At 61.6% G+C, this 24,178-nt stretch overlaps 2 protein-coding genes across 12 annotated transcripts in view; one reads left to right on the top strand and one right to left on the bottom strand.

Annotated features, from left to right (window-relative positions):
• The window catches only part of UNK (unk zinc finger), a 32,753-nt gene extending 23,548 nt beyond the window's left edge, over positions 1–9,205 (top strand). For 6 of the 7 annotated variants that reach the window (XM_059150272.1, XM_059150267.1, XM_059150268.1 and 3 more), the window contains 8 exons: positions 209–409; positions 988–1,053; positions 1,549–1,723; positions 2,636–2,737; positions 2,869–3,057; positions 6,013–6,194; positions 6,737–6,994; positions 7,765–9,205. In XM_059150272.1, coding sequence (XP_059006255.1) covers positions 209–409; positions 988–1,053; positions 1,549–1,723; positions 2,636–2,737; positions 2,869–3,057; positions 6,013–6,194; positions 6,737–6,994; positions 7,765–7,920 — 1,329 coding nt within the window. In that variant the 3' untranslated portion in view covers positions 7,921–9,205. The remainder of the gene's footprint in view (positions 1–208; positions 410–987; positions 1,054–1,548; positions 1,724–2,635; positions 2,738–2,868; positions 3,058–6,012; positions 6,195–6,736; positions 6,995–7,764) is intronic. The other variant, XM_059150274.1, reaches the window with a different exon arrangement.
• Positions 9,206–10,584: 1,379 nt separating this feature from the next.
• UNC13D (unc-13 homolog D) lies at positions 10,585–23,642 on the bottom strand. 5 transcript variants are annotated; one of them, XM_059150257.1, is made up of 33 exons: positions 23,503–23,642; positions 22,961–23,108; positions 22,213–22,248; positions 21,840–21,947; positions 21,679–21,738; positions 21,526–21,592; positions 21,102–21,282; positions 20,744–20,788; positions 20,541–20,609; positions 20,285–20,354; positions 20,087–20,191; positions 19,886–19,978; positions 19,699–19,802; positions 18,837–18,954; positions 18,606–18,730; positions 18,396–18,486; positions 18,253–18,309; positions 18,068–18,165; positions 17,912–17,963; positions 17,700–17,833; positions 17,469–17,589; positions 16,998–17,141; positions 16,721–16,819; positions 16,418–16,624; positions 16,175–16,243; positions 14,986–15,065; positions 13,536–13,641; positions 13,377–13,448; positions 12,888–12,971; positions 12,674–12,794; positions 12,313–12,436; positions 11,673–11,869; positions 10,585–11,004 (listed from the first exon to the last, which is right to left on the bottom strand). In XM_059150257.1, the coding sequence occupies exons 1-33, from the start codon at positions 23,625–23,627 to the stop codon at positions 10,883–10,885; spliced, it is 3,432 nt and encodes a 1,143-aa protein (XP_059006240.1). In that variant the 5' UTR covers positions 23,628–23,642; the 3' UTR covers positions 10,585–10,882. The 5 variants fall into 5 exon arrangements, with proteins under 5 accessions (XP_059006240.1, XP_059006241.1, XP_059006242.1 ...); XM_059150258.1 differs by having other exon boundaries at positions 22,984–23,108; positions 23,503–23,621; XM_059150259.1 differs by lacking the exon at positions 23,503–23,642 and adding an exon at positions 23,230–23,308 and having other exon boundaries at positions 22,984–23,108.
• Between the last annotated feature and the right edge of the window lie 536 nt (positions 23,643–24,178).

Genomic DNA, 24,178 nt, shown 5'->3' with positions numbered 1-24,178 from the left:
GGTAGAAGGGATACAGGCCTTCCGTCACACTCCCCCCAGAATCTCCTCATGAGGTTCGGGGGTCCCCGCATGGTAGCTGATGCCCATTGGCAGATGGAAACAGAACTGAGCTCCCTGCTGAAGAACCTCCTTCTGAGAAGGGGATAGAGGATGGGCCATGCCCCAGCCCACATTTTGCCCACCAAGCCACTCCCTTTCTTTTCTGCAGCTCCTCTGTAGAAACAGCAATCTAGGAAGCCCATCTAATCTCTGTGGCTCCCCCCCGGGCTCCATCAGGAAGCCCCCGAACCTGGAAGGCATTGTCTTCCCTGGGGAGTCTGGCCTCGCCCCTGGCAGCTATAAGAAGGCTCCTGGCTTTGAGAGGGAAGACCAGGTGGGAGCCGAGTACCTGAAAAATTTTAAATGCCAGGTAAGGGATATAAGGGGAAGCCCAGTGAGGTTAGCCTTGTCCCTGCATGGGGCAGGAGAAGCCCTGGAGGGCTGTCTTGGCCCAACTGTGGGGAACAGGACTGCGAGCTAGGAGGCCCCTGTCTTCAGCCTCTGCAACGCTAAGCAGAGGGAGTGAGGCTGTCCCATTTTACAAACGAAGGCAGGAAGGTTAGCGCAGCCAGGTACCTCACTCACCCTGTGAGCCAGTTAACAGAGGAGCAGGGACTCCTGTCTGTCTTGTGACCCCAGAGCTCATCTTCCCCCTGCCCTGTGCTGCCTTGGTGGAGTGGCAGGGCCTTGAGGAGTAGGACAGAGGGTCCTAATTGGACTTAACTGAGGCTTGGAGTCACCAGGGAGAAGAACAGTTCCCTTGACTCCTAGCGTAGGGAAAGGAGTAGGGGTGGGGAGGGAGAGCAGGGTATGTGTACAGAGGGGAACTGCATGACACGGACCTTCACCCATAACGGGCCATGGCAGGTTGATGCTTGGGAGGACTCCTGGACTCAGGGGCCCTCCCTAGCACCACATTCATCTCCTGTTCTGACTTTTCTCTCTTAGGCCAAGTTAAAACCCCATTCACTAGAGGCCAGGAGCCAAGAGCAACCTCTGCTTCAACCCAAACAGGTATACAGCCCTCAGCCCCCTTTCTGCCCTTCTGGCATTGCTATCGATAGGACAGGCCCAGAGTCCCAGGCCTCAGCGAGTAGGGCCACTGCTTACCCACAAGCCGAGGGCAGGACTGAAGTGGGGCCCCAGCCCCAGCTCCGGAGAGGGTAGGGTCAAGCCCAGGAACCCCTGACCTCAACTGCCTCACGTGATCAACTGCCAAAAACAGTATTTCTTGCGCATCCGTACTATGCTAGGCACGGGGCTGACTTCTCCCTTCCCCTGCTACAGGACTTAGGGGGAGTGGGCCCTGCAGCCTGGGAGCCACAGTTCTCCCACCTCCAGCCTGTCGACAAGGTGTCGAGTGGGTGGGGTCCTGTCTGGGCATGGGGGCGTCCGGAGGCAAGCGGGGATTCGCCGTTCCCGTCCGCGCCTCCCAGCCCCCATCTCTCGTCCCGCCCTGGCCTCCCTGAGCGGCCGTCCCATCGCCGCCGCCTCCCTCTCTCGTTGCAGGACGTGCTGGGCATCCTTCCCGCTGGCAGCCCCCTGACCTCAAGCATCTCTTCCAGCATCACCTCCAGCCTGGCAGCTACTCCCCCTAGCCCTGCTGGCACCAGCAGCGTCCCTGGCATGAACGCGAACGCTCTGCCCTTCTATCCCACCAGCGACACGGTAGAGTCCGTCATAGGTAATTAGGCCATTTCTGATGCCAAGTCCAGGACTGGATCTGGAGTTAGAGAAACTAGGTCTCTGGAGTGATATTCAAACCAGCGTACTTGTTACTTCAGACATTTGTCTTGGGAGAGTCAGAGGGCGGGCACTTTGAGCCCTTTGGAAAGGGAAAATGAGCCCAAGGTGTGCGCCAAGACTAGCCCTTATAGGAAAGTAGCCTCCAGTTTGCTCGTCATGCAAATTAGAAAGAGATACCTCCTCCTCTGGACAAGCACAGTTTCATTCCATGACATAGGTCATTCAGCCCTCACTCATTTTCTCAGTAGGTATTCTTGTATAGCGAACAACTTGTGCAACTGTCCTCAGAGCTCCTGGTCAGTAGAAGCCACTGCCCTTCTGTCTAAGCAGTCATTTGTGGGTTCTGCTTTGTGCCAGATCCTGTTTTAAGCACTGGGATGTTAAGAGATGCCAACACCTGCCCTCAAGGAGGGGCGTGGTTCCCAGCCTCCCCATCTAGTCTAGCAGAGGGCTGTGGGTATTCATCAAGCACCTGCTGTGCACTAGCCACTGAGGGCCCAAAGGCTTGCTTGCCCCCGGAGAACTCAGGGCTGAGACATCTGAGCGGTAACACCAGGAGACAAGACCAGACCTCTGTCCGAGTCAGGAAGTCTGCACTGGGTCCCCTGGAGGTATCCGTGAAGGCTTCAGAAAAGAGCCACTGGAGCTGGACTTGGCAGGACAGACAGCACAGGGCATCTGTGTTGGCAGAGGAGCAGCCCGACAGGCAGAGGCTTGAGAGCATGGGTCTAGAGGGACTGAGCACGAAGAGGCGGCAGAGGAGGGCAGGTGGGGCCCGGAGGCCTGGAACCTCAGGGTGGTGTGGCCTCTCGGCCGGCAAGGAGGCTCACCCCCCTCTCTCTGTCTCCAGAGTCTGCCTTGGATGACCTGGACCTGAACGAGTTCGGGGTGGCTGCCCTAGAGAAGACTTTCGATAACAGCACAGTGCCCCACCCAGGCGGCATCACAATTGGTACTGGGCAGCGGGTGGGCGGCATGCGAGGGTGGGCTCCTAGGCCCAGGGTGGGCATGGGCTGCCCCCTGCTGGTGCGGCTCTGCATAGCTTGCCCTGCCCTCACTGGGCCTCCGGGGCCTCTCTTCCAGGTGGCAGTTTGCTGCAGAGCTCTGCGCCCGTGAACATCCCCGGCTCCTTGGGCAGTTCTGCTTCCTTCCACTCGGCATCCCCGTCCCCTCCTGTCAGCCTCTCCTCACATTTCCTGCAGCAGCCCCAGGGCCACCTGAGCCAGTCAGAAAACACATTTCTGGGGACCTCAGCATCACATGGATCTTTGGGTAAGAGGGGGTGCGTGTCTCTGAGACCTGGGGCAGGTTTGGAAAGTGCTTTGGAAGGTGCTTTGGCCACTCTGTCCACAGCCAGAGGCAGCGTAGAATGGAGGTTGAAGCCAGTGACTTATGGCTTGGAGGTGGGTTGGGTCCCTGTCCTACGTCTCCCTTAGCTGATAAACCTAGACAAGCAACTTAGCCTCTCAGTTTCCTCTGCTTTAAAATTTGTATCATGGCAGCATCCTCCTCGTAAGACGGTGATGAGGCTTAAGTGGAATAACGTGAGGAAGGGCTGGGTCTGGGGCCTGCGTGCAGTGAGAAGCCGCAGCCTCCAGCGCCAGGGCCCAGGTGCTGCTCACGCCCGCGTGCTGGTTCTGCCCGGTCACCCAGAACTGGGGGAGGTGGGCTCCCAATAGCCAGCTTCACAGGAGACAAAGGGAAAAGTCTGAGTAGGCTCAGAGTGGTCTTCCTAGTAAACAGAGACACCAAGCAGACCTCACTGGAACCCCCAAGGCTATTTGCTGCACAGCGGCGTCAGAATGGTGCGGACTGTGGCTTCTGGAGGGCACGTCCGTCACAGCCGGTAGAAGCAGGGGGTGGCGAGCCACAGGCTCCCCAACCGGTGGGCAGGCGGGTGTGGGTATTCAACGGCTCGGTACCCAACGTGCCACCTCTGCTCTTCGTTCCCCAGCCCCAGTGGCTGCTGGAGCAGATCAGGACTAACCCCCACTGAGGGTGCTGGGCTTCCTGGTCACACAGAGCCTCAGCCTCTGAGCCACATTTGATGTCCTGACTAGGCTGGGAGCTCGCTAATCTCACTCCAGAGATTAGGGCAGCACGTTGCTGTCTTAGCATATTTCTGGTTTGGAAGGGGCTATTCCATTTTATGTTGAGTCTGTCAGGGTTCGATGCTTTCGGTTACATTTGTCTGACCTGTTCGGATTCTGGAAGCATCTTGACTGTAGCCCTTTCGGTGGCCGCACATTCGTTCATTCCTTCTCCGTGTAGTTGAGCAGAGCTTCTAGGTGCACTGTGAGCTCAGCGGTCCCTGCTGGCGTGGAGCCATGGTCTGGTCAGGGAGGCAGAGGAGCACAGACATCCAGAGCACACTTAGGGACTGTCGCTGTTGGGTGGAGCCAGAGGCCTCGTTTGTGATTCAGAGTAAAGGGGACCTGACCTGGATGGTCAAAAGAGAGGAAGTGGCTCCTCTCCAAGAGAGAAAATACTGCCTGAGTATGGAGTGGAGGGCCTGGGAAGAGCTCGCTGCTGGGGCGGGCTGGGTGGTTCTGAGTTCTCTCCCCTGAGCACATAGGCTCATAGATTGTGCACCTCTCAGGCTCTCCACACAGGATGGCATCGCTCATATTTTGGATACACTTATATTGCTTGGAGGGTTCTGGAACATCCTGGCTAGATAAGTGGGGAAGGGAGTAAGACAGAAATTATTAGAAGGATGTGTGGGCAGAAGGAGGCCAGACGTGGATATGGATCCCCCTCTGGAAGATAGGGGCTGCCCCAGGGGCCGCAGAGCAAGACACATGGTGTTTTGACAGAGGTAATCCGCTGTCAAAAGACAGCAAGTGTGTGGTTGGAGGACCACGCGGCTTAGCGTACTGGAAGGAGTGAGCCTTCGGAGTCAGATGCCCTGAATGTGTATTGGGTTTATTACTTCCTGTGTGTGTGTGTCTGTGTAAGATTTACTTATTTATGGGGTGCCTGGGTGGCTCAGTTGGTTGAGCATCTGCCTTAGATTCAGGTCATGATCTCAGGGTCCTGGGATCAAGCCTGGTGTCGGGCTCCCCGCTCTGTGGGGAGTCTGCTTCTGTCCTTATGCCCCACTTATATTCTCTCAAATACAATTTGAAAAAATACATATTTAAGAGAAAGAGAGCATAGGAGCGCTTGGGTGGCTCAGTAGGTTAAAGCCTCTGCCTTCCGCTCAGGTCATGATATCAGAGTCCTGGGATTAAGCCCTGCATCGGGCTCTCTGTTTAGCAGGGAGCCTGCTTCCCCCTCTCTGCCTGCTGCTCTGCCTACTTGTGATCTCTTTCTCTGTGTCACATAAATAAATAAGATCTTTTAAAAAAAGAAAAAAAGAGAGCATAGGAAAGGACAGAGGAGAGAGAATCTCAAGCAGACCCTCTGCTGAGGGTGGGACCTGACACGGGGCTTGATCCCAGGACCCATGAGATCATGACTTGAGCTGATACCAAGAGTGAGATGCCCCACTGACTGAGCCACCTAGACGCCCCTACTATTTGCATGATTCTTAGCAACAGTGTATTTGTTTTTTTTTTTTTTAAAGATTTTTTAATTTATTCATTTAACAGAGATCACAGGTAGGCAGAGAAGCAAGCAGAGAGAGGAGGAAGCAGGCTCCCTGCTGAGCAGAGAGCCCGACATGGGGCTTGATCCCAGGACCCCAGAATCATGACCGGAGCCGAAGGCAGCGGCTCTCACCCACTGAGCCGCCCAGGCGCCCCTATTTGTTTATCGTAAGACAAGGGGAAAGAACCCAAGGCTCCCCGAACTACTCCTGCTCTAGCTGTGCCATCATCTGAGGCTCTGGGCTGCATTTTTGCCCCTGAACTCCTCCCAAGCCTTACAGAAGGTGCAAGAAGGCTCCCCCTCCCTCTAGCCCAGAAGTCAGTTCACAGTCACAGATTGCCATCTGCAAAGCTCCTCTCCCTGCCGCACTTCCCAAGTCCCCTGAATCACCCTATGAGGCAAATGCTGAGGATGCCAAGCCTCCAAAGTGCCAAACTTGGAGTAGCAGGTGGTGCTCAAGTAGGTCTGATGCGACCGTGGGCCCTGCACACTCCTGTGAGGCTCCCCAGCCTGACATTGCTGAGGCCTTGCCCAGCTCGCCTCTTGAAGCTTCCCAGACAGGGTGGGACAGGACCAGGGCCTGGGCTCAGGCCTGAAACCCTCCGGGCTCTAATGCTCCTCCCTTTCCTGAGGCAGGTCTGAACGGGATGAATAGCAGCATCTGGGAGCATTTTGCCTCTGGTAGCTTCTCCCCAGGCACTTCCCCGGCCTTCCTGTCAGGGCCAGGGGCTGCTGAGCTGGCCCGGCTGAGGCAAGAGCTCGAGGAAGCCAACGGCACCATCAAGCAGTGGGAGGAGTCCTGGAAGCAGGCTAAGCAGGTACTGGGCGCCCACACCCACTCGCCTTCCCAGGGCCAGTCGGCATCCAGCCCGAGCCCATCTTAGAGCAGGTGCAGGAGCGGGAGGGCAGCAGAAACTCAGTTGTATTCCCTCCTTTCTCCCGTGGAAACACTTACCTTGCCAGTCAGGACCCTGGGGTGGCTGGTGTCCCAGGCCCGGAATTCCCACTGTGAGTTATTTGGTTTGGTCCCACAGCACCGCTGGCCTCTCCCCAGAAGCCCTAACTTCCCAGGGCTCCAGGTCCAAGGTTCTAGATTCTAAGAATGGCTCCTCTGTCCATCTGCGGCATCCCCAGATCTGCCTAGTGCTCCCCTGCTGTGTTGGGCTCAGCCCCCTTCCCTGCCTACAGAGGGTCTCTCGCGGGCCCTGACATCTCTCTTCTCTGCAGGCAGTGCCCGCCTCCTCCCTCCCCAGCAGGCCCTGCAGCCACAAGTGGCCCATGCAGGCTCCCAGAGAGGTGCTTGCAGGGGACACGGGGGCAGGGGGCCGTCATGATGAGGCGCTGTGTGTTGGGCCCACAGGCTTGTGATGCCTGGAAGAAGGAGGCAGAGGAGGCCGGTGAGCGGGCCAGTGCAGCCGGCGCCGAGTGCGAGCTGGCCCGGGAGCAGCGGGACGCACTGGAGGGGCAGGTTAAGAAGCTGCAGGAAGAGCTGGAGCGGCTGCACTCGGGCCCCGACCCGCAGGCCTTGCCCACCTTCTCTGACCTGGAGGCCCTCTCGCTCTCCACGCTCTACTCCCTCCAGAAGCAGCTGCGGGCCCACCTGGAACAAGTGGACAAGGTCAGCCCAGGAGGTTAGGGGAGTGCTGGGCGGGGCATACAGTAGCCTCAGGACTTTGACTCTGATGGGTCCATGGTTCTTCCTTCTGAGAGCCTCTGCCCACCTGCTGGGCCGACCCAGGATGCTGCCCTGGAGGGGAGGAAGTGTCCCTTCTGGGGGAGGTGACAAAGGTGGAGGTGGAGACGCAGCAGTGCCCGCCGCACCCCCGTTCTGGGCAGTGCTGACCCAGGACACGTCACTAGGCCTGGGCCTTCAGTGGCATCAAGGTGCTTCTCCCCTCGTGAGTTCCGCACATACCAGCACACGTTCCAGAACGGTTAGGTCCCCAGGGCTACTTTGCATTCCTAGGTGCCCGGCTGGATGCCCAGGGAGCATGGCACAGCAGAAAAGCACATTCTTTCCTTCTCCGGGCATTTGTAGCCAGGCCTCACTGTTCTGTGGGGACTGAGGGTCGCTGCAGGAGCAAACAAGGCAGAGGCTTTGTGGGAGGAAGAGCCTGTCGGGGCAGGAGCTGTGGAGCAGCCCTGGGCCTCCCCCCTCCCCGGGGGGGGGGGCTGGGAGCAGACTTTGGGAGCCTTGAGGGCAGCACCCTGAACTCCAGCTCTGCTCTCTGGCTTGCTGGCGGAGGCCTGCGAGTGTGCTGCGGAGCTCTGTGCCTCGGAGCTCTGTGCCTCGGTTTCCTCGCCGCAAGGGGGCTGAAGCGGATGCGGAGCGCGCTGCCGGTCTGCCAGGGCCGGGCCAGTGAACACCGCCTCCTCCTCCCCCCCCAGGCCGTGTTCCGCCTGCAGTCGGTGAGATGCCTTAAGTGTCAGGAGCAGAACCGAGCGCTGCTGCCATGCCAACACGCCGTGCTGTGCGAGCTCTGTGCTGAGGGCAGCGACTGCCCGGTCTGCCAGCCCAGCCGCGCCCACACCCTCCAGTCGTGACCCTGCAGGCCTGGCCCCGGCCCGGCTCAGATCTTCTTACCTAGGACTTTTTAAAGTATATATATATGTATGTATGTATGTATGTATGTATATGTATATGATTATATGTATACATTTCTGTACGTGTGCAGGTATGCGTGGGCAGCAGTGTGTGAACAGTGTCCGTGTGTATATCTGTACATAGATATAGACACACACTTTAAAACAGACTTACCAAGCACTTTTTAAAAGAAACTATTTTGCAGCCCTGCCCTTGCCCACTCTCTCCTTTTCCACCGCAGAGACAAAGGCCCCTCATTGCCCTCCGTCTTTTTGGCAGGGGATATGTTTCTGTCTCTTTTTAATGTAGGAAAACTAACTAGTTTGAACTTTTTCCTGGGGCCCGAGCAGGAAGCTGAAAGGGGCCAAGGGGAGGAGCCAGGCCTTCAGAGCAGGCCCTGTTCACTGCGCCTCCCCAGGCCATGGCCAGAGCCAGGGGTGTGGACATCCCCAGGGCCAGACCTGGTTCCCAGCCACGAGGCTTGAGAAGGGGGGTGTGCTGGGGTCTAAGCCAGCCTAGCTCCTAGGTTTACCAAATGTGTATTTAGTCTGGGGTTGGCAGGCCAAAGCTGCAGGGGCCAGCCCTGCTCCCATGCCTGGGCCCTTGAAGCTCCTTGAGGGGCAAGGCCCGGGAGTTCTACCCCTCAGGTTCCTGAGGCCAGGAGTCCTCCTCAGTCCTCTCCCTCCGGGCCCCCAGAGCAGCCTCCCTGGCCCCAGGACCCCTTACCAGACTGGCACTGCCCTCTTCATAACCCTCTAGCTGCTGTCAGCGACCCCCTCCCTGCCCTCCCTCCGGCAGCTAGCGGGGCAAATGGCAGGAAGGAGCTGCGGACTGGGGACCAAGGCGGGGCGTAGGCCCTGCGCTCCTCACCGGGAGGGGCTCCGTATGCATTCCTTGGTGCTCTCTTGAGTGCAGCTGACGTCCTGCCCGTTTGGAGCAGACGCCTGTGTACGTGTGTGTGCGTGCCTGTCCAATGTATATTGTGTCTTAGCTTCCATTTTAAAAATTGTTCTGTACAGAAAGATGCAGCGGGGGCGGGAGGGGCAGAGCGGGCGGAGGGAAGCCGCCCTTGTCCCAGCGCTCGGGGTCTGGGGTGGGAGCGAGAGGGCTGTGAAGGGTCTGGCCTGGCCCAGGCTCCCCCTTGGGCTCAGCACGAAAGGGCTTTCAATGAATTAAGTGAAAACTTTTTTTACAAAAATCAAAAATCAAGCTCCAAACCTATTGGAAATAAAATATGAACTTACAGCCGTAGCTTGTTCACATGGGGGTGAGGGAGAGTAGGGCCCCAAGTAAGAGCCTCTGATGAGTTAGCGGGCCCCCCTCAGCCCCGCGCCAGCCCCAGCGGGGCCACGGAGGAGCTCAGGCCTCTACCCAAGGTGTGGCTAGGCAGCTGCCGCCACCTTCAAGCCCCCAGGTGGCTCCAGGCCCCTAGACGGAGCTCAAGTGCCCTCCCACCCAGGCCTGCTCGTGCAAATGAGTTGGGAGACCTTTAGTCCTGGGGACTTCCTAGGCTTGGGACCCACTTATTGGCTGGAACCTGATGCCTGTTTGGTGAAAGACGACAGGCCCCTCGTCTCCCAGAGAGGCAGACACCTACTGCTCTCTCAAAAGGAGGAGGAGGGTCTCCGCCTTTGAGCCACCTGCTTCCCCTGCTCAGAGCTGGCCTAGCCTGTGCCTTGAGAAAATGCACCCACTGGGCTCTGTGTGGGGCTCAGGTTCAGAGCTGGAGGAGTCTTGAAGATGATCTCATCTGATCTCCAGCCCACATCGTACAAAGGTTAAGGGACCCAAACAGGGTCATATAGCTAGAATGACAACCTGGCCTTGGGCTCTGACTACCAATACAGGGTCCACCTGGACTAAGTCCCAGCCTGGCCTAGGACCTGCTCCTCTCAGCCTTCACTCATGGGAGAACCCCCCCTCCCCGGACTCCCAGTGCTCCCATCGGAGTGCCGGGCAGCACCCACAAACGGACATGCCTAGTCGTGTTTTGTGTGAAGCCCTGTTTGTGCATCAGTTACTCCCACGCCTGCTCTAGAACATGGGGGAGTGAGGGGTGGGCCAGGCCCCAGGTCGGGGGCAGCTCAAGGTCTCCTGACGGCTGAGGAGGGGGTTTGCATGGCCTGACTAATCTGGGCCCCAATGAAGGCCGACAGTATAGTTAGTTCCTTAGAGGACAATGGGTTTTTTCTTCTTTTATTTTTGCTAAGAAAGTCCCTAAGTGGCAGATACTGTCCCAGGGAGGAGGTGTCCTCAGCAGACCTGGCTGGCCAAGCTGACTTTTCTGCTTCTGCTTCTCCTCCTTGCCAACCCCACTGCCTGCCAGCCTTCACCTCTGAAAGCCAGAAGGTCCTTGGCTCGAGGCTCCCCGGCCTGGGAGAGGACTGAGGCTCCCTCCCCTCATTACAGCCGCTGCCCTAGCCACCAGGGCAGCTGTAGCCTGGTCTCTGGCAGGGTCCCCTCCCCTCCGCAGGAGGCTTTGTTCACTAGCCCCAGTGAACCAAGGTTAGGTGCTCAAGGGTGGAGACTGGAATGGGCCTGCCAGAAAGAGGGGGCTGAGCCGCCTCTGCCAGAGCCCGGCGCGGCGTCTCCCCCAGGGGCCACAGACCGCTGCCCCGCGCCCCCCCCCCCCCCCCGGCGCTGCTGTCTGTCAGGTAGAGAAGGCAGAGGCCACTGCTGAAGGCGGCCTCAGGGCAGGAAGGAGGGAAGATAAATACTAACAGGGTCCTGGCACCAGCACCACAGGCCCCTGCTCTGGCAGAAGGACCAGAGGTGATCTTCACGCTGGGGTTCCCCAGACTTGCAGGGTCCTTCTGGAGCATTCGGCCAGGCTGGGGGGCTGGCACTAGGGTGGGGAGAACCCAGACCTTTCAGGAAAGCCGGCCCCTGCTGGGCACGCAGCCCCATCCCTAACCTCCACTGCTACTGCCCTGGCCTTGGGGCGTGCTGGGAGGCCTGCTTGGCCCGCTGCCGCCGCAGCCTCACAAACACCTGGGCCTCCCGATCACCCTTCCGGCTCTCCAGCAGCTGCAGGACGGGATCCCCTGTGGAGAGAGGCGTTCGGGCGTCAGACTGTGGCGGGGGGAGGCAGTGCCTGGGTAGTGGCAGGGGGCACAGCATAGACCCATTCTCCAGCCATTCTGGAAACCAGGAAACACACCAGCCAAGCTCACAAGACAGCCTGACGGATAAGGCGAGACGCATGACGGCGCTGGCACCGACACTCCGACCCAACGTGCACTGGAAGAGGCCAAGTGAGATGTGCCTCGGGGTCCAACTGTTAGAACCGCAGGCTAGCTAGTTAACCTCTCTGTGCCTCAGTTTACCCGTCTGTAACATAGCTGTACTAGCAGCTGACACATGAGGCGGCCCGTAGTAAGTGCTCAGACGTGTCACCTGTTCTTACCGTCCAGCCTGGAGAATGCCTGGCGTGTGCACCCCCGTCGGAGACCCAGCCTCTCCCCCCACCACACTGCAGAGTCACACGGCACTTGGCCTCCCAGATTTCACTGCTCTCCCGATCAGCCCGAGAGATCCACTCAGCAACACGAGACCCCACACTGACTCCGCTGGCTTCCACGTCCAAGGGGGGGGTTCCTCTGACCCCAACTTCATTCGCTTCCCTTGGGGCCACTGCCTGACCTTCACGGGCCGCCCCTCCCCTGTACCCCCAATGCTGGGCCACAGCCTCTGCCCCGGGGCTCAGGCCTACCGTTGAGTGCAGGGTAGGTGAGGGGCAGGCGGGTCTGAGGCACCTCGCCAGGCTCCTCAGTCCCGGTCAGGCCTGGCACCGAGCGCAGTGGCAGAAAGGCCTCCCCTTCCAAGTCATCAGCCCCCAGCGTGTCATGGTCCAGCACCGTTAGCAGGAGGCAAGCTCCGTCCTTCAGGCATGGCTCAGCGGGCACCAGGCTGAATGGGAGAGAGAGTCCGGCTCGGCGGCCTGCCCCCTACATGGTCCCTGGCACCCCCCCCACACCGTTCATCTCTGATTCGTGAGGACAGGCCGGAGCTGAGGGCAGACAGATGGGGGTTAGGATGGCAAAGGCGTTTCTCAGCCGCCTCTGCGGGCTGGGACTTTAAACCCGGGGCCTGTGTTCCCCAGACCCTCCTGTCTTGGGGAACAGAGCACCTCAGGAGCAGGACCATTTCCTGGAAGCAAGCCTCTAAGTCCAACAGGCAGGGGCCTTCTCCCCTGCAGTCCCACTCCTCGCAGGTCCCGGCAAAGCCCTGTTCCAGTGGCCCCTCCCGGGGACCCAAATGCGTTCGTTTCAGAACTGGCCTCAGGCGGCAGGAGCAGGGCTGAGGGGAGTCCAGGGCTGGGGAAGGGGGGGCAAGCAGGGGAACCCACTCACAATTCAAAGGTCTCATCAAACAGAGGGTGAAGGTCCTTCTTGTGCTTTTGGGTTTCCCGGGGGGCCAGCTCAGGGAACTCGTGCCTGGGCTCCAAGGTCAGCTGGACAAAGGGGTCGCTGGAGCCTGGCAAGTGGGGAGGTCACCCGGGGAGATGACGTTGCCAAGGATATCCAGCTCCCCGCCTCCAGTGCCCAGCTCCGGCCGCTGTGCCCTGCTCAGCAGCACTGCCCCCTCCTGGGGGCACGAAGGAAATGCACCCAGCGCTCCCTCCCGGGAGAGCGGCCAGCCAGGGACGCGGGGGGACGTTGTGGGGTACAGAGTGAGGACGCGGGGAGAAGCCGGTGGGCAGCCCGCACTCACCGTTGGAGTCCAGGGGCAGCAGGCTGGAGGCGCTGAGCAGTTCCACACGCAGCTTCTGCTCAGAGGCGCGGTAGGAAGCCTTGACTGTGACCGCCCCCAGCTCCTCAGAAGTGGTTTCCGCCTAGGGGTGGAGCGCGGGGCCCGTGAGGGGCAGAGGGGAGGGGAGGCGGGGCTGCAGGTGCGCCGGGGGCGGCGCGGAGGGAAAGAGCCTCACCTGGCGCTGGATGCGGCTGCAGAAGTACTTCCGGATGAGCTCCCGACTGGAAGCCGCCTGCAGCTCCAGGTCCCTCTGCAGAGCCTGGGAACGAGGCGCAGCTGAGAAGCCCCCTAAGCTGTCCCCAGTCACCCCCGTCCGGTGCCGGCAGCGATGTGATAGCAAAGCTCCGGCTGTCGGGGAGCCTCGGCTGGGGAACGCACCCTTGGGGTGGCCCCGGGGGACAGCCGAGGCACAGACAGGGTGGGCGTCACAACTGTGCACCCCCCCCCACAGTTGCACAGCCGCCCCGTCACCGAGTTTAAAGAAGCTTCTGCTTGGTTGAATGCTCTGTTGTTGCTGTCTTTCAATTCTTAGTAATTTTTGGAAAAGGGGACCCACATTTTCTTTCTGTGCCGGGCCCTGTAAATTACGCAGCTCGTCCTGGACACAGGTGAGCACAGAAAGGCAGGTTCCCCCTACCCCGCCAGCTCACCAAAAGCCCCCTACCTGGAAGTCGTCTGTGTGCAGCGCCGCGGGTGGCAGGCCACAGCCCTCTGCGTAGAAGCAGATCTCCAGATTCTAGGGGTGAGACGGCAGAGGTGACCTCACCCGGATTATCACTTGTCTCCAGCCAGCGTGATCACTTGTTGGCCCGGCTGTTCTTACCTGCAGCGCAATCTTCAGCCTGCTGGAGGCCAGGGGGCAGCTCCGCTGGGAGGCAGCCGCGTCCGTGAGCACCTTGAGCGTGTGGGTCCAGAGCAGGGTCAGGAGACTGTGCGGGGGGAGGTGGGGAGGTGCAGAGGGACACCAGTCCAGCCCAGGAGAGTGGAAGAGGAGGAAGCAGAGACACTCTTGAGAAAGAGACCCAGGCTCACCCCCAGCTCTTCCCCAGCCCACGCTCCCACTCCCACTGGCTTCTCAGGTAAGGCGGGGACCAGGGCAGCAGGCAGGAGTAGAGGGAGGGAGGCAGGGCTGGTCTCCTGAGGGAAGACAAGTGCAGGGGAGCAGGGGGAGGGGGCAGATGGGGCCAGTCCCAGCCAACACGCTTCACAACCTAGCAAAGAACCTTCCTCAGTAGGATTATCAAACCCCCACAAGAAGGTGGGGCGGGGAGCCTGGAACCCCAGTGACAGAATGATGATTCAATATGGGAGTGGCCAGAAGGAATAGGAGGTCGACCCGGATTAGCATCTACTACCCCTTGGGGAGAAAAAAGTAGCAACCAAGCCACAGTCCTGCTAACTACCTGAAATAACGGAAATCACATGTCAAAGGAGAGTCACATGGTTCAGCACAGAAAGCAAAAATGGGGTTGCATCATTAAGAGTGGGGAAGGTCGCATTCATGGCAGGTAATGGACTGAGTGTGTTCGTGATTCGCGTGCTTCCTGTGCACCAATTGTTCTAACTGCCTTTGAGACTGTAGTGAGTCAAGTCCGTGCAGTGGAGATTTAACTGTTTCGGCTGAACATTTGGCATACTGTGCCCCGAGAAATAACAACAGTGGGCTCCCTGGGGCCCCCCCGAGCCACCAGGAGTGGACCTCCGGGGGGAGGGGCAGCAGCCTCAGAGCCCAGTTCCTGTGGGGAGAACCCACGGTCATCGTCGGGCAGCTCAGCACCGACCACTTCCTTTGCACAGGGGCTGCGCTTGGGACCCCATGTGACTCACTTGATCCTCACTAGAGGCCAGAACTGTGACTGTCGGCATGGAAAACTTGAGTAATCCGCTGAACGCACCCACCCAGCAGCAGCAGAACTAGAGTCTGAATCCAGGTGGGCCAGAGCCCACGTCCTTGACCTCTAATCCTGCTGCCTGCCTGGTGTGCCGGACCCCTGCTTTAAGAGAGACCCCAACGAGAAGTTCCCCTGGATCCTGGGAGAGACACCAGTTGCCTGTAATGTTAGGAGGGACAGAAAGCCCAGGGCTAAGGGAGAAAGGGCAGGCAGCTTTCTGCTCAGCCTGAAGGGAAATGGGCAGGTGTGTGAAGTAGTGAGCTCCCTGTCTCTAGGAGTGAGCACTTAAGCAGAGGCTGGTTGCATCCTCCCCTGAAAATGGCTGAGGCCAGGGAAGAGGGGCGGGGCGGGGGGGGCACGGAGCGGGAGGCCGCCGCATACCTGCTGAAGTTCTCCTGCACCAAGTTGGTGTTCATGTAGCAGAGCTTCACCTCCAGAAACTTCATCAGGGGCAGAATGGCCTGGGGAGAGGTGGGTGGGCGGCAAGTCTGGCTCTGGCCCACGCCCATGCCCTGACTGCCCATGCCCTGACTCAGAAGAGGAAAGAGGGCCAGGAGCGTTCGCCTGCTCCATTCAGAACGTGTGCCGGAGCTGAGGGAGCCCTGCCCGCGAGGGGCTCCGGCCGCCCCTGCCTCCTCCAGGGCCCTCCAGCGGCCCGTGCACTGTCCTGCTGCAGGGTCTGGCCATGCCCTCCCCTAGAAACCCTCAGGGATCTTTCTCTCGCTTCCTCGAGGTCCTGACTCAGCTGTCACCCTCTGAGTAAGGCCTTCTCTACCACTGTCTAAAAATATCTTTAAAAAAAAGCACAGGGGCGCCTGGGTGGCTCAGTGGGTTAAAGCCTCTGCCTTCAGCTCAGGTCAGGATCTCAGGGTCCTGGGATCGAGCCCCACATCGGGCTCTCTGCTCAGCAGGGAGCCTGCTTCCTCCCTGCCTCTCTGCCTACTTGTGATCTCTGTCAAATAAATAAATAAATTTTTTTTTAAAAAAAGCACAAATATGAATACAAATCTTCATTTTCTCCTGTACTTACTAACACGTCACCGCACACACACACTCATGTAATTCTAGGCACAGCTATGGTTCTGGCTCTTCCTCCACCTCCCCTGGCAGAATGTGAGCTCCGGGAAGGCAGGAGTTTTATCACTTTTCCTCCCCGATCCACACCTCCGTACCTAAATCTATGCCCGTGACAGAGCACTTAGAGGGTTGCTGAATTACGGAGTGACCTTCTCGCAGACCACAAAGGTGGCATCACTCGGTCTGCCCCCGGACAGGTGGGCACGCCGGAGTCAGCGGGCTCGCAGAAACAGGGAACTCAGAAGGCTGCACACCCCTATCAGTTCGGCTGCAAGGCTAAGCCCTCCCCACCTGCGTGCGGTCCCCAGGCGGATTTGGGGACAGCCCGCGGAATGACCCACCCCTGCCCCCTTAAGCATCCAAGCAGGAAACCGAGGCCCAGGAGGGAACATTTCCTGCCCAAGTCTGGGGGACTCATCTCTGACACCCAAGGCCTTCTTGCCCCTACCACCCTAAGCCCCTTTGGCAACGGTGACTGGGGAGGGCCACTCACATCCTCAGGCAGGACAGACTCCTTGACGCCCACGAGTTTCTGGATGTGCGTGGCGATGCCCACCTCCAGCTGGGGACACAGAACAGCAGGAGGGAGGCCGGGGGGTGAGCATGTGGGGACAGGTGAGGTCACAGGGAGCCTGAGTTTCGGTTCAGGGAGGGGTGGCAAGTCCTGCTGGGGGTGCTTCAGGCCGAAGAGGCCGAGGATGGGCAGGGTGGGGTCCCTGCGAGGGGGACAGACTACCTGCTGCGCCAGGGTGCGGACGCCGGTGCGGATCTCGTGGCCCAGCCCGGCCAGCGCGCCCTGCAGCTGGGCGTGCAGCGTGTTCTGCAGCTGGTCCTGCTCCAGCACGGCCCCGACGCGCTGTTCCAGGGCCTCCCAGGCCAGCTGGGCGGGCAGCTTGCCGATCACCAGCCGCAGCTGCTCCATGTCATTCACCACCACGCACAGCTGAGGGCAGGCACGCGGGGCTGTGGCCTCCTGAGCTCGCCGGGAATGGCCGTCCCTACCCGCACCCCCGGGCCGACAACCGGCTCTGGTCCTTACCATGTTGGCTGCCTGGCCCTGGTCCTTCTGGCCTGCCGAGAGCTCACGGGCCCGGGCCTTTATAAGGCTGCAGTAGACCAGAGCCAGCCGACAGGTGTCCTGGGGTGGGGAGAGGACAATTGGGGGCCCCAATGCGGGGAGGCACGGAAATCTCAGTGACTTGGGGATTTAAGACTTAGCCCCTTGGAGGCTGCTAGGGCAGGAGCTTGGGAGAATCAGGGCACGTCAAACGAGGCTGTCCTAGGAAGATGGGGAAGGACACGTGAAGTCGCTGCACCTCCACAAACTTGACGGTGATCATGAAGGCCTCCTCTGGGTCGGGCCAGTCCAGCTGCCGGGCAGTGTGGCTGATCTGAGCGAAGCAGGTGGACAGGTCCACGGCAGATGTGCTGTGCTTGGTCAGTTCACCCAGGGGCACCAGCTGCGGGGGGAGGGTGCAGACCGGAGGGCTCAGGGCTGGCCAGATTCATGCCCCTCCCTCCCTCCTTCCTTCCCCAGGCATTCAGAGCCTCTACGGCCACCAAGCAGGTGGGCAGGGGGCCACAAGGGGCAGGCAGGCTCCACCCAGACCCCCAGGCTGCAAAGATCAGTCTGGAAAGGAAAGCCACAGTTAAAACCAGGGGTATCGGGAGGCAGCGGGGTACACACAACTGGCCTCAAGAGCTGGTCACCAACTCTGCGCATCCTAGAGGTCCCAGCAGAGCCCCAAACCCCATAGCCGGGCCCCCGTCTCAGGCCCCGCGCCTACCTCATCCATCTGCACGGCACGTTGCACCCGCGCCAGGGCCACGCTGTAAGTCTTCTGCAGCCAAGAAGGGACGGCGGGCTGGAACCAGCGCTGAAAGCCCTCCAGGGCCAGGACTCCATCCCTACGGAGAGCTGGGGCTCAGCCTGGAGAATGCCCGAGAATGCCCGGGCTAGTGCGGACCCGCCTTGACTTTCTCTTCTCTTTTGTGCCAACAGCCGGCTGCCCACCTACCTGTCTGTGGGGCCTGGTCGCAGCTGGTAGAGCTCCTTGAGGCTGACATAGAGCTGGAATAGACTCTCGCCCATCTCCGGGGACACGGGGCTGCCCGCCACCGCCGCTGTGTGGTCCTGTACCTGCTTGGCCACCTGCAAAGGGCAGGCAGTGGGACAGGTCTCCGGAGCCAGGGTGCCGGGCAAACGCTGGAGACCCAGGGGGAGACTCACCAGCCACTGAAGCTCCACAAAAGCCATGGAGAAGAGGTCGACCTTGAGCGTGCTGCAAGGAAGGCCACAGGTGTGACCCGGGAGCACCTCCGGGGCCCTGCTGGTCCCCATCCTGAGCCCCTGCCGCGTGACCTCCCTACCCAGCCACCTGCTCACTTCTGGAAGATCTTGTTCCACGTGTGCCGGCACTGCAGTAGGTCGCCGATGACGTCCTGTACCAGGCTCAGCAGGGCTTTGCCTGCCTCCAGCAAGCCCTGGCAGGGACAGAGGGGCGCTGAGCAGGCCCGCAGGGCCTGAGCACCCCGCCCACGCCCCCTCCTGCCCTGCCCAAGCCCCCCCACCTGCACCATGGGCTGATGGTGCTGCTGCTTCAGGTGGAACCACTCGGTGGTGCCGGTCTGTGGGCAAAGAGGCGGTGAGCGGGGAGGGCTGCCAGGCTCAAGGTCCGTGCCCACCTCGTCCCCAGCGTGAGCACCCCCCGCACCCTGAGCGTCTCGGTCACCAGCCGGGGCAGAGGGGCGCTGTCAGGGCACAGCTCTCCAAAGGCCTTCATCTTGCACATCTGTACCAGGACCCTGTGGAGACAGGCAGCTGTGCCCGGGACCCTCCACCCACCCACAGTGGCAGCGGGCGCCCCCCGAGGGGTCCCCTTGTTCCCAACCTCACTGAGGGAGCGGGAGGGGGAGCCGCTGACCTGAGCAGAGACTGCAGCCGGGCCGGGGAGTCGGCCATAGACAGGGGGAAGACAGAGCGGAACTTGCGGATGAGGGAGAGGCCGTAGGCCAGCAGGCTGCTGAACGAGGCGGCCAGCTCCTCCAGCTGCGGGCCAAGCATCGGGAGCTGAGCGGGGGGGGGCCCGGGGCCCAGAGCCAGCTCCCCCAGCCCTGCCTGCCCCGCGCGCTCCTCGTCCCCCTGCACGGCCCACCTGTTCTCCCTTGAGCCGGCCCTGGATCCACTGGTACTCGATGCTGGTGATGGGGTGCAGGAGGCAGCTGCTCGGGAACTCCAGGCTCTGGTAGAGCCTGCTGTAAGCCAGCCACTGCCTGCGGCACATGGGAAGCCCTCAGCCGGCCAGCGGGGGGAGGGGGACTTGGGGGGGAACAGCGAGACGCCCTGCCCCCACCGACCTCCTGGGGAACCCCCATGAAGGTGCTTTTCAAACAGGTAAATTAAACTTGCGTCGCTCCCCACCTGTCTGGGGATACCGACCTGCTTGTGGTCCTACAAGCTGTCCCTGTCCCCACCTCCGTCCACCCCCTATTCAAGTGCCAAGTGTCCGCCGTGGCCCCGGGCACACCTCACCTGCACTCGAACACCTTCCCACAACGTACAAGGGCCCAGGGGACGTGGCGGGCCCTCGCCAGGGATTTGGAAATGCCAGCGCACCAATCTGTTGACTCCAGAGGCCTGGAGCTGGGGCGCAAGGCTACCTCTGGGGCAGGGGCAGCAAATTCAAATGCCCAGAAGGGACTCAGAGAGCGTCAGGGAGTGACTTGGGCCAATGGCAGCCGTGAGGGGCTGGGGAGGCCCCGCGCTCTGCCATGTGTGACCCCTTGCAGCCCAGCAGGACGGCGGCACTTGGGGTACACAGTAAGCTGGAGCTGTGACTCTGTATGGAAAACCTCCAGATTTTTAAAGTGGGCAGTGGACTCAAAAGCCTGACACACGGTTGTGGCCAAACAGAGATCTTGCAAGGCTTAGACTCCGGCCTGCCAGTCTGTAGGCGCACAATCAGGGAGGGAGAGGCTGGCGCCTCCCAGGCGACTGACTCTCCCAGGCGCACTCACGCCATGGACTGGTGGAAGTCAGAGAGGTCCTTCTGTGTCGCGTGGAGAAAGAGGATGGTGGCAGCCTGGGGACTCAGCGACCCGTCCCAGGAGGTGCTGCCTGCCTGAGGGCACAGGCAGCAGGGTATCAGGACCTGGCCAGCAGGCCCCTCACCCCCCTCCTCCCCCAGCTCAGGGAGGGCAGTACCTGGTGCCGGGTGACCTCATGGGACACCAGCTGCTGGAGCAGGTGCAGGTGCACCGTGTAGCTGGGCTGGGAGCGGCTGGCTGCCGGAGCTCTCTGCAACGGGGCCGGCGTGGCCGTGAGGAGAGGACCCTGTCCCTGGGGGCAGCCTGCCCAACCCGGACAGGTCACTGGAAGACGCCCTTCTCCCGGCCCCGGACCTACCCGCTTGTGAATGAACTGGAACTGGAGGTGGCACTGGCCGCGGTCCGGGTAGGTCTCGGTGCAGGGCTCCAGAGGGTACCAGTGGTCCTCTCGGCAGCGGAGGTCCTGGGGGGCCAGAGAGGCAGGAGCGGCCCAGGCCCATGCTTGGTGTGGGTCCAGAGTCCCTCCCCCAAAACCCTATTTCCTGACCCCACTCACCTGTAGCCTCACGACGATGTTCCCCAGAAAATCGTCCTGGCCTTTGTCCTTCCGAGCCTCCTTGAAGATCCTGTTCCAGGCAGGGGCCATGAGAGGGGTGGGCCAAGACACTGAGGTGTCTGGCGGGGATCTGTCCCCCTCCTGCGCCCCCCTGGGCCTGGACAGAGCCTGTAGCCCAGCGACCGACATGCACACACGGGGAGGGCAGAAAGAGCCCACACTGCTTCCCCCAGGAGCCTCTTCCCGGGCCCTTCACCTTCGCAGCCCGTGCAGATCTGTGAGCTCCCCGAGCTTCTGCCTGACGGACTCCACCGCGTCCATGTCCCTGCGGGGGCCAAGGTGTGGGCAGGAGACAGAGAGGCTGTCCCGGGAGCCCTTGACCTCTTTGGGAGAAGGTCCTGCCATCCTGAATGCCCACCCTTCCCTCCCGGACCCCTACGGGCATGGTAGGCCCCTCACCACATGTCCAGATGGAAGCTCGAGCTGTTTATGTCCTCAAACTCCCTATGGGAGGAAAAGGACCAGGCTGAGGGCCTTGGAGGGCCGGACCCCACCAGAGCCTGTCCTGGGAAGCTCCCAAGCCCCCCCTTAGCCACTGTCCCCTTTGAGCCCCTTCTTGCAAACTCCTCCTCCCTCCCCTAAGGTAAGGCTTGGGCCTGGCCCCCAGATCAACCCAGCGGGGCCCAACCCTCCACACCCTCCACACTCTCTGGCCTAGAGAGCAGGCCCCGCCTCCAATCAAGCCAAGTCCCCTCCCCCGAGCCAGGAAGTACTGCTGCTCTCCCTGAGGGGACGGGGCCGGCGCTGGGCCACGCACAGGATGAAAGTCTCCTCCCAGACAGGGTTGAGGGTCTGCTCGATGACCTGGGTGCGGTGGGTGTGCTCCTCCGGGATGGTGTGCCTCACCACAGCCTTCTGCCGACGCCGGGACCCAGGGCTGCCCCCCTGAACGCTCACCCCCTGCTCAATGCCCAGCAGGCAGTAGGGGTCACTGAATCCTGGCGAGGAGGGGGAGGACAAGGCCACCTGGGTGTCGGCAGGGCTTCCCGGGGAGCTGCCCTCATCACCCCAATCCAGGGGCAGAGTCCCTCCCCATCCCAGATTCAAAGGCCCTGGGGCCAGCAGTGCCCAGGGGACATCTGGGAGCTGGGAGCTCCAGCTGGATTCTGGGACAGACAGACCGCTGGGGAGGAGGAGGGGCTGGGAAGGGGGCACTCAGGGTCCCTCCCCCACCTGCTCACCACTGACATCTTTGCCCAGAATGCCCTTGGCTTGTTTCACGGTTGCCTTCAGACAAAATATTGGCTTCTAGAAGGACAGAAGGGTGAGCCTGAGTCCCAGAGGGAGCTGGGCTTCCCAGCCGCTGCCCCAGGCTGGTCCTGGCCCAGGGTTACCTCAAGCTTCTGGACGCGCTGTAGCATCTCCTGGTGCTCCTCGGGCTCCACGTGGAAGGCCTGGTGGGGCAGGAGCGTGGGAGGCTGAGGGCCCAGGGCAGGGGAGAGAGGACTCCCTGGTGGGGGCAGCAGGTCGGCGGGCACAGCGGGGCCGCACTCACCTCCCGCAGGTACAACAGGAGCTCCGAGGTCTCGCGCACATGGCCGGGCTCAGGCTGCCCCAGACGGTGCAGGACGGTGTAGAGAGCTTCCTCGTAGAGCAGGGCCCGCTGAGACACAGCAGGGTCACCTCAGGAATCCCCGGCCGCCACTCCAAGGTGAGCCCCCGCCCCCCAAGCCCATCCTGGCACCAACACGGCACAGCCAAAGCTGGGACAAGGCGCCCACAGTGCACAGGCATGGCGGGTTAAGGCCCAGAAGGGCCCACCGCCCACCCCACCCCCGCCCCCTGCGCCCTGTGGCCACCTGCCTCAGCCAGTACCCAAGGACTGTGTTCCCAGCACCTCCCTGCCTCCCCAGCACTCCGATTCTTACCTCCTCAGGGGAGAGGTGGTGGGAGGCAGGCTCGATCTGGGGAGCAAGGTGAAAAGACAAGGTGGCCCCGAGGCTTGGACCAGGGCTCAGACAGCAGCAATGCCTCCTCCCAGGGCAGGCCAGGCCGGGCCCGGGGCTGAGGGCTCCCTAGTTCCCCGCCTCCAACCCACCAGCGCCGCACACCTGTTCCCACAGCAGGCCTCCTGCCAGTCCAGCCCCTGGGCCGCCCTCCTCAGCCCCCCGCCCGTGGCTGAGGTCCATTGGCGCTCAGCGGCCCCGGCAGCGTGAGCTCTCTGCACCCGTGGCCCCTTCCTTCCCCAGAGGAAGCAGCTCTGCTTATCGGGCGGCCACGCTCCGTACCCGAGCGGCGGAAGTGAGGCCCAGCAGTGGAGGTGGGAGACGGAGGGTCATGCCAGGCAGGCCGGGGACCGCTCAGCGGATCCCCAAGCCGCCCGGCCCACAGCAGGGCCACCCCCTGTCTAGTGGAGCAGGTGTCTTTAGAGCGGGAAGACCGGAGGCTAGGGCGGGCGGGTGGCCCCTCCAGAGGGAGGGGACTCAGAGAGGCTGCGACCCCAGACTGGAGGCCCAGGATGGCCCAGAGAACACACAGCAGACCCTGGCCGGCCAACCCAGAAGGCCCTGTCCAGGAGCCGCGACAGGCAGGGAAGGGGACCGCATCCTCAACCGCAGCCCGCGAGAGGACGACTCCCGCGCCCAGAGACCACAGAGCCCCACCCTGGCCACTCGCCTCCTCCTCGACGTCACCCCTACCTCCTGAGCGCTGTGGGCGGGCGGATCCTGCAGGTCTCTGACCCTGCGCCGCCTTATCTTGATGGCCTGGCGCACGAGGGGAGGGCGCCGCTGGAGGTGGGACAGCAGTGTCGCCATGGTGGCCGCTGCGCCGCCGGGGAGAGATAGAGAAGCCACAAGATTATGCAAAGAGCACGGGATGCCACCCTGCGCCAGGGAGGGGTGGGGCCGGGCAGGCCAGTGTGCGGGTTCTGGTCAGGGTTTCACCATCTCAAAGGCCTACAGCTCCCTGCCTCCCGCCGGCCTGGGATCCTGGGAGGAACTGTCTCCCGCTGGAGGTAGGTGGCCCCAGCAGGCGGGCCCAGCCCCACCCCACCCCACCCCGCCCTCCCACGGAAGCCCTGGTGCGCGTTTTGGGGTGCGGGGGTCCAGGACTCCCCGGCAGGGGGCGTCAGGGCCTGCCCCACAGTGACGGTGTGCCCAACTGGACCAGGGACCCAGGGGAGACACCCTGGCTTGGGGTGGGGGGCGGTTTCTCACCCACAGACTTCCCTGAACAGGCGAAGACCGAGGGTGGGGGTGGGCAGGGCACTGGGTGGAGGCTCCGGAGACGTCTCCCCAGCAGGCAGCCGGTGGCTCAACTTGCTCCAGCCCACAGGTGACATTCCACCAAGGTGAGCGGGGCGGAGACAGCCCTGAGCCCCCGCCCCCACAAGGAATGCCAGGAGGTGCTCCCTTCAGATGCCCTTGTAGGGGCCGGAGCCAACTCCAGGGGCTCCTGGGTGAGGCTGGCCGGAAGAGGTGGCTGGAGAGGCAGTGCTGCCCAGCCAGGAGGGACAGACACATGGACACTCCAGCGCTCCAGCGCTGGGCTTTCTCAGAGCTTCCAGACTCACTGGTGGCATGCCCACAGCCCCCTCCAGGCCAGGGCCCAGCAGTGTGCAGGCCCAGGGAAGTACTCTGGCTGTTTCCTCCGCACCCCTCCTCCCAGACACAGAGGTTCCCAAGAAGTCACACAGTGGAGGGACTGGGGGACATGTTCCTCCCGCAAATACCTCATGGCCCGAGACAGGGACCGGGTCTGCATTTCCCTGAGGTGGTGAGCACAGCAGGTCAGCGAGCGCCTCCAAGGCCTCGGGCCCAGGACAGCTGCTGGGCTGCGCCAGGCCCCAGGGCACCCCCGGGTGGACCAAGTTGCTGAGTAACCACCACAGAA

This window comes from Mustela lutreola, chromosome 15, assembly GCF_030435805.1.
Source record: "Mustela lutreola isolate mMusLut2 chromosome 15, mMusLut2.pri, whole genome shotgun sequence".
NCBI classification, from domain to species: domain Eukaryota; kingdom Metazoa; phylum Chordata; class Mammalia; order Carnivora; family Mustelidae; genus Mustela; species Mustela lutreola.
Note: the sequence above shows the minus strand (reverse complement) of the source record. Positions and strands in the feature narration are given on the sequence as shown.